Here is a 21,167-nt window from a genome sequence, read left to right on the forward strand (position 1 = left end):
ATTAATTCTGAGTGAAATGAGTAGAACCATAAGAACATTATACATACTAACAACAACGTAGGGTGATGATCAACCGTGATAGATTTGTTCATTTCAGCAGTACAAGTAGTCATCTTTGATTAAATTAAATTTTTCTTTAACAATTAAATTGTCTTTAATTTTAAGGGAAATATGATGGAAAAATGCCATCCATAGCCAGAGAAGAAACTATGGGGTTTAAATGAAGACCAAAACTTATTATTTTCAAGTTTTAAAAGTTATCCTATATATTATGTAATTTTGCTATCTAATGTTTTCTTTTTTCATTTTGGATCTGAGTCTTCTTTCATAACACATTCACTTTCAATCTATGTTTAGTATGGTTACAAATATAGAGCCTACATTGTATTTCATTCTGTAGGAGGGAGTGGGGAGGGAGAAAAATCGTAAAACTCAAAACCTTGCAAATAATGATGGGTAAAAACTATCGTATATAATAGGAAAAAACAAATAAAATATTTTTTTTTTCAAAAAAAAGAAGGAAACCAAAAACAGAGGAGTGGAAATCTGATGATCTTTCGTTTCCTGAATTGGGTTCAATTTCCACTATTTTCCTGGAAGTTTTGCTCAATACATATTGTATACCTCAGTACAAAGTAAGCTCCTCTGAGGACATGAACTACTTTCTGTCTTATCTTTGTGGCCCCAGGACCTAGCATGATGTGTGCTGTTCATGTGTAATACATTGTTATTGAATCGAACTGTTGAGAAAATTGAGGCAAGTGGAATAGAGGCTCCTTAGTTGATGTTAATGTACACTGGTTTCTAGACCCCATTCTGTGGCTAAATAATGGCAAAGAAGCCCTTCAGTGCAGAGGCACTGAGTACTCGCTTTTCTGTTTAATACATATGCTTAGACTCATTTGGACTCTGTCATGAGAAACAACATTTCTCATTGCTGCCTGCTCCATAGTCCCTCTGAGAGTATTAACTGGGTTAACATTACTATAGCAAATGACCTCTCACCTCAGCGGAATTTCTGGTCATAGAAGGCATAGAGTGTTTGCTTTCTTTTTGTTAGTACCAATTAAGAAATTATCTGGGCTTAGTGAATTCCAATTCATCTTTAATCATCTTCTAGAGTTAGTAGAGAAGAGTCACATGTCCAAGTGACTCCCAAGGGTGATGTTAGATCAAGGGTAAAAAAACAAAACAAAACACCTTTTATGGTTAATATTGGTTAGAAGCGCAGGGCAGGAAGAATTGGACATTATTAGCTAGGGAACGACATCAAAAATGACTAAGACACCAGAGAATATTGTAATCTTGCCAAACTATACAGAGGTTCAGTCTGTTTGGCAAGTTGCCCAAGTTAGCACCTCTCTACCTCTTTTTCCCTTTGGAAAAATCATTGTAATGTGAAACATCCTGGCTGGTTATTATTAAGATACAACTTAGAAAATAAGCTTTTATCCCTCCTAGTGGAGACCCAGTTGTGTTAGAACAGGGACTAATCTTTGAGTTGGTTTATTGCTTTGGATGTTTATACATTTGTTTGAATACTTCCACATATTTTTTAAAAATTCTTAATTTTAGTTTGCTTTTAACATGACATGAAATTGTATTATATTGGATTTTTAAACCCCCAAAAGATTTTTTTTCTTTTACAACTAGGGAGTTTGATCAAGTAGCTAAAAATAAAATTAAAATACCCTCCCTTTGCTTTCTGACCTCAGTTGTGCAATATGTGTCTGACATTATTATATTCCTATGCTATATTGCTATTATCTGTAAACGAATCCTATGAAACCATCATCAGAATATAGAGCTTGGAGAAATCATCTCACTTCTTGCCATACCTTCAGGCAAGACTGAATCTCACTAAGTTGAATCTGTACATGCCCCTTTAAGACATATGAATGATAAATACATCAGCTATAATGAAAGTGAGCCTTGTATAGGAATAATAATAATAATAATAATAATAATAATAATAATAATAATAGCAAATACCTATACTTCCCATTTCATAAGTTGTTATGGAGGACATAATTTTTGAATTTTGAAGCACTATGTAATTTCAAACCATTAGAATTATCATTCAATCATTAATTTTTCCTTTTACCAAATCTGAAATGGATTCTGAAATGTCCAGATATTGTTCCTATTCCATCCCTTGGAACAAGTGAAATAAGTCTAATCCCTCTGAAATTTAAAAATCCTTCAAGACTACTTTTATATCCCCCTTCTCTCCATAAGTTTTTTGTGTATATTTTATATATATATTATGTATTATATCTATTTCAATTCATCAATTTTTGTGGAGTATAATTTTGAATCCTCTTACCATCCTGATCATTTTTTTTGTAAAAGTGTTCCTACTGTCTTCAGGTCAACCTTTCAAAAATGATTGCATTCAAAATGTATCTGAAACATATAGGGCTATATTGCACTATACTTATAGTAAATGGTTCTGTGATGCTTTCTTTTAAAATAAGAGTCAGTGTGGTAAGAGATCTGACTTTAGGGGCTAGGAACCTGAGTTCAAATTATATCTCAGATACTACAGATTTTCTAGTTAGTCCTTCAACATTGCAACTTTCCCCCACTGCATTTTTGATTTATTATGGGTCAGCGTAAGAAATTAAGTGAGATTTTTGGGGGGGAGTTTTTCTGGAACTTGTAGATGGAAATGTGGTAGTCTAGCACATGGTTGAAAAATCTAGAAACTCAGAAATGTATAAAATATATGTATAGTATTGTATATCAACCCAAATTTTACAAGAGCTACTGTAAACATCCCATAAAAGAAAAATAAAAAATAATCAGACTTCTTCTCTAGTGTGAAAGGTCAAAAAACATTTGACACAGATTTTCCAGATTGTGGAGGAACATCTCCCAGTCCCTACCACAAGGAAGGGATAACCTGTATGCCTTTAATAAGGCACTTTAGAATACCGATAGGAATTAAAGTTACATTTTTCCATCTCATAATTTGAAGACTCAACCTTTTCTCCTTTTTGAAAATAAAGGCACCATTTTCTACAATTTTGAGGCAATTTTTTCAATTCTCATATTTATTCAAATAGTACAAACTATTTCTCAACAATTATATCTTCAAGGTTTTTAAGTACTCTAGGAGATAGTCTATTCAGATCTGGTGACAAGCTCATCGTAGTTAGCTAAGTGCTCTCTCATTTTCTTTATTTGTTTTAGGTTTTTTTTTCTTGTTGACTATATTTCAGTTTTTTTCAGAAAATATGATATACAACATTCACCATCAGAAATATACCATCTAAAGATAATTTATTCAAATGTAAAACAAAATGAAATAATTGTTAAGAATTTGACAGAATTCTGTCCATAAACCTAAACCATTTAAGATTTCTGAAAAGCTAGAGTAGAATAACCTTATTTAATGAACCACTGATCATAAACCTCAAGCAAGTTAAAAAGTCAGGATATGTGTGGTCATCATAATTGTTTGCTGCTGTGATGGAGGAAAGTCCAAGTGAAAGAGAGATTTCTGTGGTCCTCCAAATGTTCATATTTATGGAATACATAATCTTGATTTCAATAAATCTCAGAAAACTTCCTACTAGAAGAAAAGCATTATCACTCCCCCCAAAATTTGACCTAAGCAGTCACATAGTAAACTGCATGGCCCAGATTATTACATATGATGAGTGGGCAATTTATAGAGCTTATCTATCAGTTAGTTTATCTATGGGACAAATAGCACAAATGGACAGTCAGTCTCAGAATATAAAAAGAGAACAGGCTAGTATGCCTTCTTTCATGACTGAAACTTCTCCCAGAAACAAAAGTGCATTATTTTAATACCATTATTCTCTTTATATCTCTGTGAGATATTATATATCATATTTTCTGAAAAAAACTGAAAATTAATATTACACTGAGTTTGGGTGTGAGCACTTCACAATATATATATATAACACTGGGAACTGGAGAATATGAATAAGAGAGGTCATCAGGCAAATCTCAGGTGGAAAAAGATGGGGTAATCATATGATGAGGGTGGGAGTTAAAAGGTAGAAAGACTGAGTGATCCAATGGAATAGGTGAGATGCCAGGAGAAAGCATAGAAAACATTCTGGGTAGAACCCTTTTGGCAAATTTGTGAGAGAACATGGACAAGAATTGCAGAGGATAGGCATCACAAATGGGATATGTTCTCCATTAGCAGAACTAATATTAAGATCTATGATATTACAGACTCATTTGAGTATTTAAAATCTTCACCTGTTATTACCTTTGTCTCATTTTCTTTCTTTGATCTTTGTGTTGGCCCCAAAATAACTTTTTTTGAAAAGTCCCTTATAATTCCCCTCCAGCTTTATACATGCTGGGTGATATTGTTTAGATCTAGAACTGGAGTTTCATGTACCCTCAGAGCTCTAACTCCTTTATTTTACAGATCTGACATCATCCACTTGCCTAAGAGCATTTCCACTGTACCTCTCTATTTGGCATTCTTACAGAATTGTATTATACTTTCCTATTTACACAATATTTACTTCCATCCTGTGTGGAAGCTTCCACTTCATTTCTACCTTTTTCAAATCTGGGTTAGCCAAAGAAGTCTCAGTGTAGGTATCAATCAGACTTATTTGAAAGTGTCCTCATTTTCTTCCTTAACAGAATCATATAGGTTTGTAGTGTTAGAATTTCACTATTGAGTACATACCGACCTTTTGAACCAGCTTTTGCAAAAAAAAATTAAGCCATGGGAACCCACAAATCTTTTCTCTGAAATTTTAAAATAAGATTCTTAAAAATGGTGTACAAGCCATGTTGGACTATGCCCAGTGTCTCTTCTGTATCTACCACAAATTTTAAGGGGGAATAATTATTTCCTTCAAGTTTCATGCTTTTGCTACTTTGGTAGTCATTTTTTCTTTGTTCACATTCTGAAAATATATAATGCTTCGTCATGTCTCTAACTTCTTTCATTGGTTGTGTGTGTCATTCTAACAGCATCCCACCCCTTTCTTATGTCCTTTTATTTAATCAAACTGTAAATAAGTGACCTTTTCCTGGCATTAGATTTTTTTTTAAGGTTTTTGTAAGGCAAATGGGGTTAAGTGGCTTGTCCAAGGACACACAACTAGGCAATTATTAAGTGTTTGAGGCCAAATTTGAACTCAGGTACTCCTGACTCCAGGACCGGTACTCTATCCATTGCACCACCTAGCCGCCCCAGAAATGTTCTTCTTAAACCTTTCCTAGCATTTCAATATCCTACTCCATGATCAGTCCCTGTTATCTTTCTGTTGCCCTAGGTTTTCAAACTTCCATTTTAAAGATAGTGCTTTTCTGGAACATATTTTGGGCTAAAATGTGATGCACAATGGAAAAATGGCAGCATATTAAATTATAAATATCTGTTAAAGTAACCATAGTAAAGTCTTTTTAAAAAAGGGAGTCAAAGTCAATTTAGAGAACTTAAAATTCTTATTGGAGAACCAGATTTACATGTTTGAAAAAAATCACAGAACAGTACCAACAAAATAAAACCAGCTGCTAAAATATTTGGAGGCAACTATTAATGAGAGACTGGTTCAACAATTAATGAGAGGTAGCATTTGCTGACCCATGATCTTAGAGATGTCATATGCCACAATAACCAAAGGATCAGTGTCAACTGAGAAGTAAATCCTGGGTAGAAGTTTAGCAAAAAGATGAGGAAAATGAGTTCCTGGTGAGGTATATGCACCAAGATGTTAATATATTGAATTTCCTTCTGTGTTGAAAAATTAATCAGGACTTTGGGTTTGGAGCACTAAGAAAATAGCTGAATTCATCCACAGAGTGGAATGACATAGATGTGGCCTTATATTTCTGGCATTTATTCTTAGCTGTATAACTGCAGCTCTCAATTTTTCCATAACTATGATATTCCATCTTCTGCTAAATCATTCATATAGAGATGCTGTACTATTTTTTCCAGAAGTATGACACAAGGTTTGTAACTTTCTAGTCTCGATGGCAGATAAAAATCAATTGGCAAGGTTCTTAGTGTATTTTTAAGAGACATGATGCAGAGTAAAATGAAAACTTCTCTGGGTTGTCCAATTCTTATTTCATGGAAAATGACCCTTTCCTTGCTCCCTATAAAAAGGGAATGCTAAATATAGGTTTATTTTTTAAAAGAAAGTTTTGATTTAATAGAATCCTACCAAAAACATTTTTTTACAAACCCATCTATATCATTTGCTGTAGCTAAAGCCACCCAGAACACTCAAGGGCTGCATCCATCATTTTTCTTTTTATGTATTTGACTAAATTAAATAGCATTAACAGCTGCTTGATTCATTTTAATTTCATCGTGAATATGGATGCCACACTGATGCCACCCTTTGGGGATTACTTAAGATAGCCTCTGGTCATTTTCTTTAGAAAATTCAGTCTTATGAAAGGAGATGTATGCTGCTTTGAGCATTATAGAAAAAAAAAACATTTTAGAAATCAAATAGGTTCTAGTATTCCAGGAGATTGAGACTCCTCAGAGAACTCAACATAACGTAAATATTTAAATTCCTTTTTACCAATTTTCATACATTTTTATATGAACTCTTATTATCACATTCTTTTTGTTTGTTGTGCAGTTTTCCATTTGTTTGAATGTGTCCATATTTTTTGCATTTGTGTCCAATTTTTGATAGAAAAATATCTCTACCACTGAGCACCGAGAGATTCTGACCACACAGAAAAAAGTACATAGAGAAAAATCCTGTCCTCAGTGAGCTAAAAAAGTATGATTCATTCAATCCAATCAGTCATGTAGCTTTTATTGAACATGTGCTAAGTGTTGGGTATTGCTTAATTCAACAAACATTTACTTAGAGTCAATTATATTTAAAGCACCATGCTTATTACTGAAGCTATGATGACCCAACCATAGGTGCTAAAATTCTACTGAAATTTTCAGCAGATAACAAAACTGTAGGTTTTCTATTGAAGCATGTATTTTTACAATATCTATAAATAATATTAATTCATAGATTTCAGACAAAGATTTGTTGACTTCTTTTTAGAGTAATGTTCAGTTTGTTTTTATTTCTGCTCTTTCATATATTAGATATGAAGCAAAACCCTTCAGAAAAAAGAAATAGGCATGTAGGGAGAAGTTGGGGGAAAATGAGAATTTTAAAAAATATTTTATTCATTTTTCTAAAACTACATATAAAGATGGTTTTCAACAACATTTTTGCTAACATTTTAAGTTTCACATTTTTCTCCCTCCCATTTTACTCTACCCCCCAAAAAAGAAATCAAACTTATATAGGTTACATGTGTATGACTATGTTAAATATATATATCTATATTACTCATGTTGTAAAATAAGAATCAAATTGAAAAGGACAAAAAAGATTAAGGGTGAAAATGCCATAATACATAAGACAAATTTCAAAAATTGACAATAATAAGCTTTGGTCTACATTTAAACTCCACAGTTCCTTCTCTGGATATGGATGGTATTTTCCACCAAATTTCTTTTAGAATTGCTAAAATGAGCAAGTCCATCATAGGTGATCATCACCCTGTGTTGCTATTAATGTGTACAATATTCTTCTGGTTCTGCTCACTTCATGCAGCATCAGTTTATATAAGTCTTTTCCCAGGCTATTCTGAAGTCCCTTCCCTCATGATTTCTCATAGAACACTAGTGATTTGGTCAGTCATTTCCCAATTGATGGGCATCCTCATAATTTCCAATTCTTTTCTACTATGAAAAGAGCTGCTATTAATATTTTTGTACATATGGGGTTTTTTTACCCTTTTTTGTTATCTCTTTGGGAAACAGACCTAGTTGTGGTATTATTGGATAAAAGGGTATGCACCATTTCATTGGCCTTTGGACATAATTCCAAATTGCTTTTCAGAAAGATTGAATGGAAAATGAGAGTCTTAATTCAGTTTTCTTGTTAAAGAAATTTCTTGAATGAGGTGATGCCATATAGAGTGTTATATCATGGTTGACATATATATGTATATATATACTTATATATATATCAGAAATTCATGTATATGTGAAAGTATATTAATGGTCAAAGAATCTGGAGGAGAAAATGAAGACCAAGAAGAAAAAGAGCAAGGCCTCATTAGTAGGGTGAAGGGACAAAGCAGGTAATAAAGGGAAAACAACAATAATAGTTTATAGCTGACATTTATGTAATTCTTTAAAGTTTGCAAAGCACTATATGTATATGTTTTATATATATATTGTTAATTTTTCTTGTCCTTTCTTGAAGAAGGCCATGACATTCAAGTACGTTGGATTTAGTTGATCAATTTAGTAGAGACAAAATATCAGATAGTTGAATGAGTTGTGAAGTTGAGAAACTTTGATCATATGAGTTAAGAGAATGGCAGCCAGGGCCATAAGTTTTGATTTAATGGAACTTCAGAAGATCTGAGGAAGAGCTTTTGCTTCTAAAATATCTTTGTTGACCTTGATAAGGACAGGGACTATTTTTTCATGTATTTGTATCATCAATGCCTACCTAGCTATTGAATTAAAGAATGAAAGATTACTTATTGGGAATGCTTTAACTAACTTTCTTCTTCAAGTACAAACTTGAAGGTAGTCTTTGAACGCTTTCTCCCACCCTTAATTCTGAGATTCTGTAATATTGTGAAACCTTTCATTCTCCTTTTAGAAAGCAATCTTACATTGCAAATGTGATGTAGTCACATAAAATGACTGATATATCAGAATCTTTCCTAAGAGTAGGCTTTAATTAAAGGAAGAAGGCAGGGGGAGGACTTTCCAGGGTGGGAGTTTTGGGAATAAGAGGTTGGTTCTGATTCTACCAGTGACCAAGACTTGTAAACCACAAAGGATAAGGAAATAAGTAAAACTGAACCCAGTATTTCATAAGATAATAGATTTAGGGCTGAAAGTGAACATAGACACCATATAATTGAATCTTTTTTTGCAAAAAAAAAAGGAAACTGAGTCTCAAAGTGGTTATATGACCTGCAAGGTCACACAGATAGAAAGTGACATGGGTGGGGCAGCAAGGTGGTACCCTGGAGTCAGGAGGACCTGAGTTCAAATGCAATCGTAGACACATAAGAATTACCTAGCTGTTAGATCTTGGGGAAGTCACTTAACCCCACTGCATTATAAAAACTAAAAAAAACAAAATATAAAAAAGTGGCATGGGTGCCATTTGCTAGAGGATTGGGATATGAATAAAAGAACTCTGGTTCCAAATCAAGAATTCTTTTGACTGTACCACAAAGGGAACTTTTTCAGATATGTGAAATCCTAGATCTTACCCTGTGATTAGGTCAGGTACTGAGATACCAAAATTGAGAATCTAACCAATGTCCATATATAGAGTGCTCATTGTATACTCCTTTACGGAGCTTCCCAATTAGGGTTGACCTCACCAGTGTCTTATTCATCCCTGGAATTCCCTATTAGTGATGGCCCAAATAAGAATATGATTTACTTATATATTTTGTATGTGTATTCCCTCTCAGATATGAGCAATAGATGTTTGTTGATTTGTTACATCATGTTCAACTGTCCTACTCATTCTCCAGTTGCATATGGTCTAGCTAAGTTTGACATTCAAAGGGAGCCCTGTGCAATGGTCACTGTGTTGGGATGTGCAATGACCAATGTTTTGGGACTTTCTGAGTTAGTATGACATTGTATTGCTTCATTTATCCATTCATTCCCTCACCAATAAACTTTTATTGAATGTGTAATGTAAATAAAATTCTTGCTTAGGTGCTGATTAACAGAAATAAGACTAGGGGCAGCTAGGTGGTATAGTGGATAAAGCACTGGCCCTGGAGTCAGGAGTACCTGGGTTCAAATCCAGTCTCAGACATTTAATAATTACCTAGATGTGTGGCCTTGGGCAAACCACTTAACCCCATTTGCCTTGCAAAAACCTAAAAAACAAAAAAAAAAAACAGAAATAAGACTAGAAATGCAGATTTTAAGCTGCAAATTAAGTTTTTCATTTTGTCTTATTGATTACAAGGAAATTCTAATATTGGATTGGTTTGATATTTTGGAAGACTCTCCATCTCACACCTTGACATCCTACAAGAAGAATGGACTGTATCACTTTCCAACATTACTTCTTTGAAAACAGAATCAAAATATTCCAACCAGTGAAATTTCCACTATTGCAGGAAAAATCATTCATTGGTTTGGCTAATTTTTTCATGCTCTGGGGTAGCTAGTGCTGAAAGAAGCCATAGCTTTTAAAGTCAGAGATGAGTTGAGGAAGAGTGGGAGAAGAGGAAAAGAGGCAATGTCTTCATTAGACTGATTAGAAAAATTTCCAAGGCATATATATTCCTAAACTCTGCATGTTAAAGGAGCAATGCTATTAACTTTTCATATACTACCACTATTTCCTGTTTCCTTTTTTTTTTTTGTTTTTTCAAGGCAGTGGGGTTAAGTGATGCCCAAGGTCACCCATCTTTATAAACCTTAAATGTCTGAGATCAAATTTGAACTCAGGTCCTTCTGACTCTAGAATTGATGCTCTATCTACTGTTCCCCAGCCACCTCGTCTCCCCACCCCATTTGCTTTTAGAGAAGAGAAAATATTTTGGGCTTGCTCTAAACTTTTTTTTAAATCTCACTTGTTCTTATACAAAAACATACTTTTTGGGAAGGTAGAACTAGTGATACTCACTGATTTCTTATGACATTTTGAATGATTCTAAGTTGCTATCAATTTAAGGCTAAGTTCTTGAGAAAAGCATTTACCTTGAGGTGGGAATCTTTTTTTTTTCAATTTAAGGTTAAATTACGAAACCCAAGAGAAGCACATCTCTGAGAAGTGATAACACTAAAGACCATCAATGTTAAATGAAGAGAAGTGGAAGAAAGTGTTATTTTCCTAAGACACATTTCCTCACCATTCCTACATCACTAAAACCATCTACCCCAAACCATAACTCAATTTCTAGACTGGAGTAAGGGTGCATATAATAATTTACAATCTCATTAATATGGTTATCTTAAGAGCCCCCTCAGTCAAGAGAGCACCAAATTCAATATCTATAGAATGTTCTAGGCACTTTGTTAAGTGATTTACAATTATCTCATTTCATCTTCACAGCAACCCTGGGAGGTGTTATTGTTATTTTGATTTAAAGGTGAAGAAACTGAAGCAAACAGAGGCGAAGGGACTTGCCCAATGTCACATAGCTAGTAAGCATCTGAGGTTGGATTTAAACTCAGGTCTTTCTTACTCCAGGAGCTAAGTAGTGAAGTCAATAGAGTAAGGAAGATCTAAGTTTAAATCTGGCCTCAGACACTTATTAGCTATTTGATCCTGGACAAATAACTCTTTTTTGCTTCTGCTTGACTCGGTTGCCTTGTCTATAAAATGGGGATAATGCCAAAATTTACCTTCTTGTGTCTTTGTGAGAATCAAATGAAATAATTTTAAAGCACTTAGCAGTGCCTAGCACAGTGTTATTTAAATGTTATCTATTTTTATTGGAAAGTAATGTTTGGGTTCAATGGCCACAGAATTTATTCTGCAATTCTAAATCAGTAAACCTATTTACACATATATTTATTGACTCTTTTTTTTTTTAGATCACAGGTTCCTTAAGAGTAGGGGTTGCTTTGTTTTCATTTAATACAATAGCTGACATTTTATTAAATTCTTGTTGGTAGGATTAACTGATGGATCAGTTAGAAGTAATTTGTCTGGCATTGCAGTTAGTTAAAAGCAGAACAGAGACTATATTGACTACTTTTGTAACATTGTAACTCCTTGTGTAATGCTGTGCTCTCTCTGTCTTTCTCTCCCTATCTCTCTGTTTCTGCCTCTTTGTCTCTTTGTCTTTTCCATTTACACTACCCTGATTTGGGCCAAAGAGCTGGTAAAGTCCTTGGGAGGAACTTGGCAGCACTGTTTTTATCCTTCCTGACTAGTTGCTGATACAGCTGATTTAAAGATATCTCCTGGGTGTGATTGGAAATGGAAGTTTAATGTTGGTGCAAATACTGTTTATCTAGATTTTTTTTATCTGGGAGAATTGGGGATAACAAATTCCCCTGATGGGCTACCTTGTCTTGTAACTTCTGACAACCTATGACAGATTGTCAGGAAAGTTGAATTCTTTGGGGCTGCTTGTTCTGCCTTTGCCTTCTTCTCTGTTATGAGATTTAATTACAAGTTTAATCATTTTTGAAACTTCAGCTATCCCTCCAGAGTCTCAAGACCTGTTATTTTAATAGGGAGACATTACTACACTGAGTGGCTCTCTGGAAGGAAGGTTAGCTGTGTGCCTCTTAAATCCTTACCTTGGCGAGTGAGAAAGATGAGGGCAAATAAAAAAATGGAAATTATTTTGACATATCTTTTTTAATTATAGAGAAAGAACAAAGTATATGTAACTTAAGAGATTGCATTCATTATTGATGGAAACTATATAAGGAGTAAAAAAAAGTTGCAGTTTATCATTAATGAAGAAGCATCACTATAGATTAGACATTAATCTCAAATCCATGTAGTATTGGTCTGGATAGTTGTCCCACCCTTTTGTTGCCTACTTATTTCCACCCTTCTTGGATTTCTCTCCATTCACCCTCCCAAATAAAATAAAAGGACCAACCCCTCTAGTAGATTTTTATAACTTTGCATATAATATATTTAGTTTAGTAATGAAAAATTTCAGCTTGAGGCAATGTATATAGTAGCATTTCTAATGTTTTTTAAACAGCTATTAATGTAGTCAAGCTGTGTTTTTTCTTCTCCTGTATATAATCATCTGCTCAGTGGTGCACTCTATAACTCAGAGCAGGAGCCAGAGGAGGGGCCTGCTGTGATTGATGGGGCAAGGCCTAGCAAGCTGAAAGAGTCCCATCTGGATTAGGTTTTGGGAGCAGTCAGATGTTGAGTGGGAGGTCAGCAAGGCTTGCATTAGCTCCCCCTCCTTCAACATCCCTATCATCCACACTCATCCACACATTACATAGCACACACACACCCTCATCCATAATTGATGCTTGCCTTGGGCAGATGCTCTATGGCCTGGGACTAGAACAGCTGCTAAGTTTATGGAGGATAAAGGAAACAGGATGGTGCAGCAGGTATTTTTTTTTCCATTTTATCTTTCATTTGAAACTATGATTTGAATAGAGCTGGAGCTTTTCCCCTATTAAGCTGTCTGGCTGCCTGAAAGCCTCCTGTGATACCCATTTTGTTTCTTGTTTCATTCTGGAAGAAGGCAAGCTGCAGCAATGATTGTGTTTGTGTGTGCGTGTGTGTGTGTGTGTGTGTGTGTGTCTGTCTGTCTGTCTGTCTGTCTGCTGTGCTTGATCTGAGATGATCTTATAACCAATTGCAGGTTAATGGGGTAAATTTACATTTTTCCTCTTTGTCTAAATGCCCTCAGGATATGATGTAGTTTGGTTCATTTAACTACTGTACAAGATGCTTTCCTTAAATATGCAGTATTTCTAACTAAGGAAATTGAATACACAAACTACTAAGCTTGACTTAAAAAACTGTCAGAAAGATTAAAACTGTGGGCATTCACCAAGAACAGTGGTATTGAGTAAACTGATGTTGCTATATAGTAGTACTGGTGGGATGGGAGGGGGAAGACCCTGGAGGAATGACTTGTCTTCTTTTGCTATATGTATGGACTCAGCTGGCTTATTAAGACTTGACACTTTCATGTATTTCTTTATTATAAAAGGTGTTTTTAGAATGAAAGAGCTACAGAATGAGAAAGGGCTCTTGAAGGACTAAAGCCTAATTAATGGAGGGGGGGAATCTTAGAGGGGCTTCGAAAAGTTTTCCCTTTAAAGTTGAAAATATAGGATTTTAAGTCAGTGTTGATAATTATGAAATTCAGGCACTTTTCACTCTTGAAGACCCAAGTATTTAAGTTGAAACCTTTAAACTGGATTTTATACACTGCCACGTAAAGAATATTTTCGAGTTGAAATGTGGTTTTCATTACATTTCAGGCCAAAACATTTTGCAAAATCTGACTGTCTGCCACCCTTTGTTCTTTCATTTGCCAATAAGTACTTTATTAAACCACATAGAAAAATGGATGTGCCAGGTCTGAAATGAGACACTCCCTTCCCCTTAGTCCACCTTAAAAAGAACATGAATTACTTGTACAAAGTATGTAAGGGGAATGACACTCATCATATGAATCTGCTCACACAAAGCAACACACCATTGTCATACATAGTAAATTAGTTTTGAAATGGAGATAATTTTCTAGTATTTTCATGCTTTGGTTAAAACAACTTCAAATTTAGATGAGATTTTCTTTTTTACTATGCATCAGATATGTTTTATATTTTTTAAAGTATCCTTTGCTTAGATGAAAAACACCAAAGGAAGTGGCACATGATATAATGATAGAGTTGCAGCTTGATTGTATTTTTGGCCTGTCTGCAAATGTTAATCCAAATCTGGTACATTAATAGGCTTGTTGTGTATTTCTCCAGCAATGTGCAAGGATCCACTAGCAGTTTTCCTGTAATCATACTGTTATACACTCTACCTTCTAGGATGCAGATGGGGAGAATGAATCACAGTGGTCCCAAATGGAGGATTTGTGTGTCTTTAGAATATATACTAATTGTAGTCATTCAGTCTTTGCATATTGAAGTAATCCAGAGAAAAACTAGGTTTGACAGATTACATGTCTGAGTTTTGAAATTTTTAAATGTGATATGTAGAGATGTGTGTGTGTGTGTGTGTGTGTGTGTGTGTCTGGGTGCTTGCTTAGGAAAGAGGGCAATAAGAGAGAATGGAAGGAAGAAACTACTGGTTTGTTTGTTATTAAGTCCTTTGCTAAACTGAAAATGCAAAAAAAAAAAAAAAAAAAACCAAACCAAAGACACAAAAAATCCTACAAAATTCAGATATCACAATCTTCTACTTTAACTTCAGGTTTAAAATAAAAATAACCCTAGCTTAGTGATAGAATGGGGGGAGAGACATGTAAATATTAATGCACAAATCCTTGCCTAGCAAAATTGCCCCCAAATAATGAGACCTGAAAGTGTCAAGAGTGAGGCTGAGATAGTGATTATCAAGTTTCAAATGGGAACTTGTTTCCTTTTATGTCTAGGAAATGATATGTCCTCAAGCTATATTGAGTTTGCAATGAAAATTTGGCCTTTTTATTGTCTCCTTTTCATTTAGGGTACTACCCCATTCAAGAATCAGGCCAGGGACAAAATGGGTTCTTCTGGATTATGGATCTCGAAATGTTTTCAGGGTAGACAGAGAAACTGTATCCAAAGTAGTTTAAAGCTACTAGTAAGAAATTCCATACAAAGTGCAGTGCTCTTAATTAAATATTAACTGTAATTAGCACAAAGTGTGAATGTTACGAATATTAATTAGGGTCTCCTGGAACTGCTGTCAGTGTTAATGAGAAACAGTAGGGGTCCTGGCAACATCTGTTTTAGAACTCCAGGTAGAGGATAAAAATCTCAAGAACAAATGCACCTGGACATTAGCTGCTGATGGCTTTGTAGCTATGATTAGTTTTATACCATGTTTGCCACATGACTCACTTTCCTAGGGACAGTACTTGGGAATAACCGGTGACCAACTTCTATCCTTTAGTCCTAAAACAGAATATTTTATTGATATTCTTCTCGGTCCATCTCAATACTCTTTTCTTCCAAATATCATTGCATCTCACCTCTGTGTTCACTGTTATAAAGTAATGGAACCTGGGCAGAATCCAATTACAAAGGTTGGAGTTGAAGGTTGCCATTATGTTTAGGCTTCAGAAGTTATCTATTTTGCACACATTTCTAACTTGGTCAGTGGGATTGGTAGTTTCTTAAGTTTCATTTTGCTTTATTTTAATAAGTACTAACTATGTTTGGGAGGAGGGCGGGTGAGACAAAGGGATGGGAGAGAGAATGTCCCCAGATCTATGATTTCATCATTAGAGGGAACACTTGCCAAGGAAACTCTTTCAACTAATGCAATCTCTCAATCTCTCTCTCTCTCTCTCTCTCTCTCTCTCTCTCTCTCTCTCTCTCACACACACACACACACACAGAGTTTTGTTTTTGTATTCCAGTACCTAGACAAACAAATTCTTATTGAATGATGATAATCTTAGATTAGCTGAGATGTTAAGGGACTTGTCCATTGTTTGGTGGTTAGTATTTGTTGGGGGCAAAACTTTATCCTTGATCTTTTTGACTCTAAGACTGACTCTACCACTATCTACATGTCATTTCCCCCACTTTGAGCACTTTAGCACCTTGCTATACTATGTTAATATTTATGTAACTCTTTTATTTTAAAATTTTATTTATTTCAGGCAATGGGGATAAATGACTTGCCCAAGTTCACACAGCTAGGCAATTATTAAGTGTCTGAGGGCAGATATGAATTCGGGTCCTCCTGACTCCAGAGCATGTTGCTCTATCCACTGTACCACTTAACTGCTCCTTATTTATATAATTCTTGATAGGTCTGAAATGGTATCCCCACAACATCCCTGGAAGGTGGTGAGCCACAGATCAGTATTCTTTCCAATTTATAGCTGAAGAAAAGAGAGGCATAAAGTTAGAAATGGAATTTGAACCTGGGTCTTTTGTCTCTTATTACATTTCTTTTTCTTCTACTCTAAACAATATTTAATTTGATATGAAATGGATCTTCCTTGGTTATTTATTAAAGTGCCTAAAAGTATTTTCTTATAGTCACATGAAAAAAAATTCCAAAGTTACTAAAGGGAGATCAGATTGGATTTACATAAGGCCCTCAAAGTATCTAATTATCTTTTTTCCCTTAGAGTTAAAATGGTATCTCTGGGAAAATAATCTGAGTAGACTGTGGATGACTGAAAGAGACTCTGAGATTATTCTTTTGCCTCTCTGACCTCTGCCTTTTCTCCACCACCACTATCTCTAATCTTAATATCTCTAACCCTACTAGGTCCTGATTTCTTTCTTTGATCTGTTACAGAATATTTGGCTATATTGTTTAGGAGCCTAGTAGTAGAAAGCAAATCTTCAAGAAATGAACCAAGTATATTATTGGGCATATCAAACACTCCTTAAAAGCATATTGTAATTTTCTTGGAATTGAAATTAATGTATAGATTTTAGTATCTTTACACATACACACACACACGTTTAATAGTGTGGAAAAGGTCAGATGGTAAGGTATAATGCTATTACTCTTTAGGTAAAGAAAATTAAAGAAGGATAGATAAGATTTTTCTTAATATATATCTCTTTTTTGTCTCTGTCTTTATCTATTACCAGGGCTTTCTCTCTGGCAGAATTTTTAAATGCCCTTTTATGTAACTAGAAAGGGGCCTCATCTAAAATAAAGCACTTGGAGACCAGTGTGATCCACTATGAGGGACCAGGTTTGCCTGCCCTTCAAAAGTTCTTTCTCATAGGCCGAACTTTCCAGGTTTCAGTTTTACCAGTGAGAATAAGCGGTTATGATAGGATTTCTTTACTTGAAGTTATATTCTTAGATGGGCCCATGTCATGTGGAGGAAAATAGGAGAGGAGGAGGATGTTACTTGGGCTAGAAATAGCAGTGAATTTCTAAATCAGAAGATACAGGGAATGTGGGAAGAGCTGATTTTCTTAAATTTTCTCTTAACTCCATCAACTTCTCCCAGTATTGGGAGCTTTCTACACCCACAATAAAAAAGAGATTGGACTCAACATCCCTAGGAATTTGATTTATATTTTATTTTCAAACACTAAATTGGGTGATAGAGATTACTATGGAGGAGGAAAGGATTTAGCAGAACTGTAATGTGTTGCATAATAGTCTTAACTTACCCTATGCTTTTTCTTTCTAGGGCTAATATCAATATCATAATAGTGTTGAACCCTCACAAAAAGCTTCGCATTCTAGATTTAAGCACTATTTTCCCCCCTTTTGCTGAAAAGTATAGCTGTGACCTGATCCTCTAGTGAAAAAGGCTATTTGACACTTTTGACTTAAGAGATGTTCAGTTTCTGACATTGCTCTCCTTGCTATAATTACATGAATGCTAAAGTCACATCTGACTGACTATGGAAGATAGGAATTGTAATCATCTGGTATTTAATTGTAAAATTTTGGCTTTTTTATGCAAATGAGAGTGCATCTGTAGAATGACCCAAGGTATTTGTATTACATTCTCTTATTTAATATCAGCTAAAAGTCACTGGGAGAAGATAATTTCTGAGTTAGATTTTATTTTATTTTTTTTAATTTTATCATTTGTTTTTACATCATCTACATTTTCTATTTTGCCCTTCCCCCGGCTTAAGACATCCCATATATAAAAAAGAGGGGGAAAGTACAGTTCAGCAACACTAATCAATCCATCAAATGAGTTTGACATTTTATTCAGTTTTTCAATCCCATAATTGCCCTTCTCTACCAAGAAGGGAGGGAGTTGCATTGCCCTGTCTTTTCTCTGGGGCCAAATTTGGTCATTATAATTTCACAGCCTTCATTGATTCCTCCCTTCCCTCCCTAAACCCAATTTATACTGATCTATTTTCTTGGCTTTACCTACTTCACTTTCCATCATTGTTGTATTTTCCCATGTTTCTTTGTATTCATCATTTTTTTTAGTTTTTTTTGCAAGGGAAATGGGGTTAAGTGACTTGCCCAAGGTCACACAGCTAGGTAATTATTAAGTGTCTGAGACTGGATTTGAACCCAGGTACTCCTGACTCCAGGGCCCGTGCTTTATCCACTGCACCACCTAGCTGCCCCTATTCATCATTTTTTATAGGATATTAATATTCCGTTAATAATTCCATTAAGGGTTCCATCATGTAGAATCTGCAAACTTTAAATTATTTTTGATAATTGCATTTCAGTATGATTTCTTTTTTTGTGTTCCTTTATATTTAATTTTATTCATTTAAAATAATAATTTTGAGAAGGGAGTCTATATGATTCACTAGACTTCCAAAGGGACATGAGGCAAAAAAAGATTGAGATTCTCTGTATAACAAACATGTACCACAATTTTTAAAGTTAGTCAATAGACATCTAACTTATTTCCAAATAAAAAATAATACTTATAAAATATTTTTGTTTCTATGAGTTTCTTCTTCTTCTTCTTTTTTTTTTTTTTTGATGGCATATGACTTAGCAGTGAGATTGCTTGGCCAAAGAATATAGATATTTTAGCCATTTTTATAACATAGTTCTGAATTGCTTTGAATTAATATTCTTATCCTATATTTGATTACAAAACAAAGGTATCTATCCAGTATTTAAAAAAAAGAACTTGAGGAAGCTCCCAGCACATTAGGTGGACTACCTCTGGTGAATTTTTTAGGAGGACTTGGATGAGAATCATACCTATAATTTAAAGGCAAACATAAATTGTGATATTTATTACTGGAGTACTGTGTGTATTATTTACTTTATTACTCTGTTACATTGCCTATTTGTTATTCATGTAAAGGGGGTCAATTTTGGAAGATGGGCTATATTTCAATACTTCCATAATTGCAGAGAAACTCTGCATCTTTCTGGGATCAGTTTTCACTGATATACATCTCATTCCCTTCACATCCTAGTGGACAGTACCATTGAATTGCTGTGCTTAAAAAGTAAAATAAAATCACCACCTGATGATCCATTTTTTAGGAATGGACTTTTCTATTTTTACTTAGATGGTGCTCCGAGAGTAGATGCATATTCTCTCCCTAGGTCTGCGCAAAGCTCTTCCAGTTTGGTAAGAACTGCCAGATCTTGACAGTCTTTGAGTATTTAGTATTACTTCTATATCTTGAAGATTTAAATTAGGACCTTACTGTTAAATTATACTTCACTTAAAATAAAAAAGAAAGGTGCAAATTTTGACTGATTAAAAAACAAACTACCCACTTTGCTAAAATATTTAAAATAGGGACATGATATTAGAAAATCTTTAGCCAAATTAGGCTCTGGAACTTAGATTGGTTGTTCCCTCTGTAAATGAGAATATCAATAAAGTGATAGCAAAAACAAAGGAGATTCTCTGGAATATTCTCATACATAATTGCTGTTAAAAGGTATTCTCCCCCCCCCCCATTGGACTGCCCTGAGTAATATAAAAAGTTTGTGTGGACTCACATACTTAGTGGAAGTGTCTATTATGTAAAAGATACACACCTATGTATGTCAAGTCATTCAGGGTCACCCTTCATTTGATCTTTTGATTCCTCCCTCTTCTTAACTATGAAATAAAGAGTCAACTGTCAGTATATTCATAGTCATTTTATTTACTGCATATTCATTTGTTCCAAGACAGGTTTATAATCAAAGGCTTTTCAGGATTAAATAGGAAACAATCCCTAAGAGGAAGTTAATGTTGAACCCTTAACTCTCTTTGGATTCTGAAGAAGTTTCTATGTTGACTACTAACAGATTTCTTTTCCTTTGCCTTTTCCTTTTGTTTTCCAGGGTAATCAGGAAGCTACAGCAGCTCCTGACACAATGGCGCAGCCTTATGCCTCCGCCCAGTTTGCTCCCCCTCAGAATGGCATCCCTGCAGAATATACAGCTCCCCATCCTCATCCAGCTCCAGAGTATACAGGCCAGACTACAGTCCCAGAGCACACGTTAAACATGTACCCTCCAGCGCAGACGCATTCTGAACAGAGTGCCACTGACACAAGTGCGCAGACTGTCTCCGGCACAGCCACAGTAAGTGTAGCATTTTCATTTTCTGGGATGGTTTGAAGAGGATGTGACCTTGAGCTTGCTCACCTGGGTGGTAAATGGGGAAGTCTACAGTGAGAGGTTTATTAGCCAGAGGGTGCCTATTTCTGGTACCAGGGCATTATCTCCTCACCCTGAAATAGCTTGAAAGAGTTAATTTTCCTCTGGAAGATCACATTGGACATCTTGGAAAATTATGCTTTGGTTCTCCAAGTACTGGACTGTGTGTTTTTCACAGATAAGTCATTCACCACTGAAAATTGGTCAGCCTCCCCCCCCCCCTTACCCTTTGCATCCCTTCTGTCTAGGAGTTTGTCATTTCACTTGGACTAAAGCATTTGCTTCCATTCTCCTCATTTCTTCTGTTGAGATATAAAAGTAAACTACTCTCTGTACTTGGAATCTTATTCAAGTAAGAGTTGAGATCATTTTAGTTGGGAAGTGTCTTTACTTCTTTGTTGGTGGCATCCATGGCCTTTCTGATTT

The 21,167-nt window shown here is 35.0% G+C and overlaps 1 protein-coding gene across 10 annotated transcripts in view; it reads left to right on the plus strand.

The window, feature by feature from the left end:
* Nucleotides 1-21,167, plus strand: part of RBFOX1 (RNA binding fox-1 homolog 1) — a 370,086-nt gene that overhangs the window by 181,672 nt on the left and 167,247 nt on the right. For all 10 annotated transcript variants that reach the window (XM_074196334.1, XM_074196333.1, XM_074196336.1 and 7 more), the window contains one exon: nucleotides 20,424-20,666. In XM_074196334.1, coding sequence (XP_074052435.1) covers nucleotides 20,424-20,666 — 243 coding nt within the window. The remainder of the gene's footprint in view (nucleotides 1-20,423; nucleotides 20,667-21,167) is intronic.

This window comes from Macrotis lagotis, chromosome 8 (genome assembly GCF_037893015.1).
Source record: "Macrotis lagotis isolate mMagLag1 chromosome 8, bilby.v1.9.chrom.fasta, whole genome shotgun sequence".
Classification (NCBI taxonomy): Eukaryota; Metazoa; Chordata; class Mammalia; order Peramelemorphia; family Peramelidae; genus Macrotis; species Macrotis lagotis.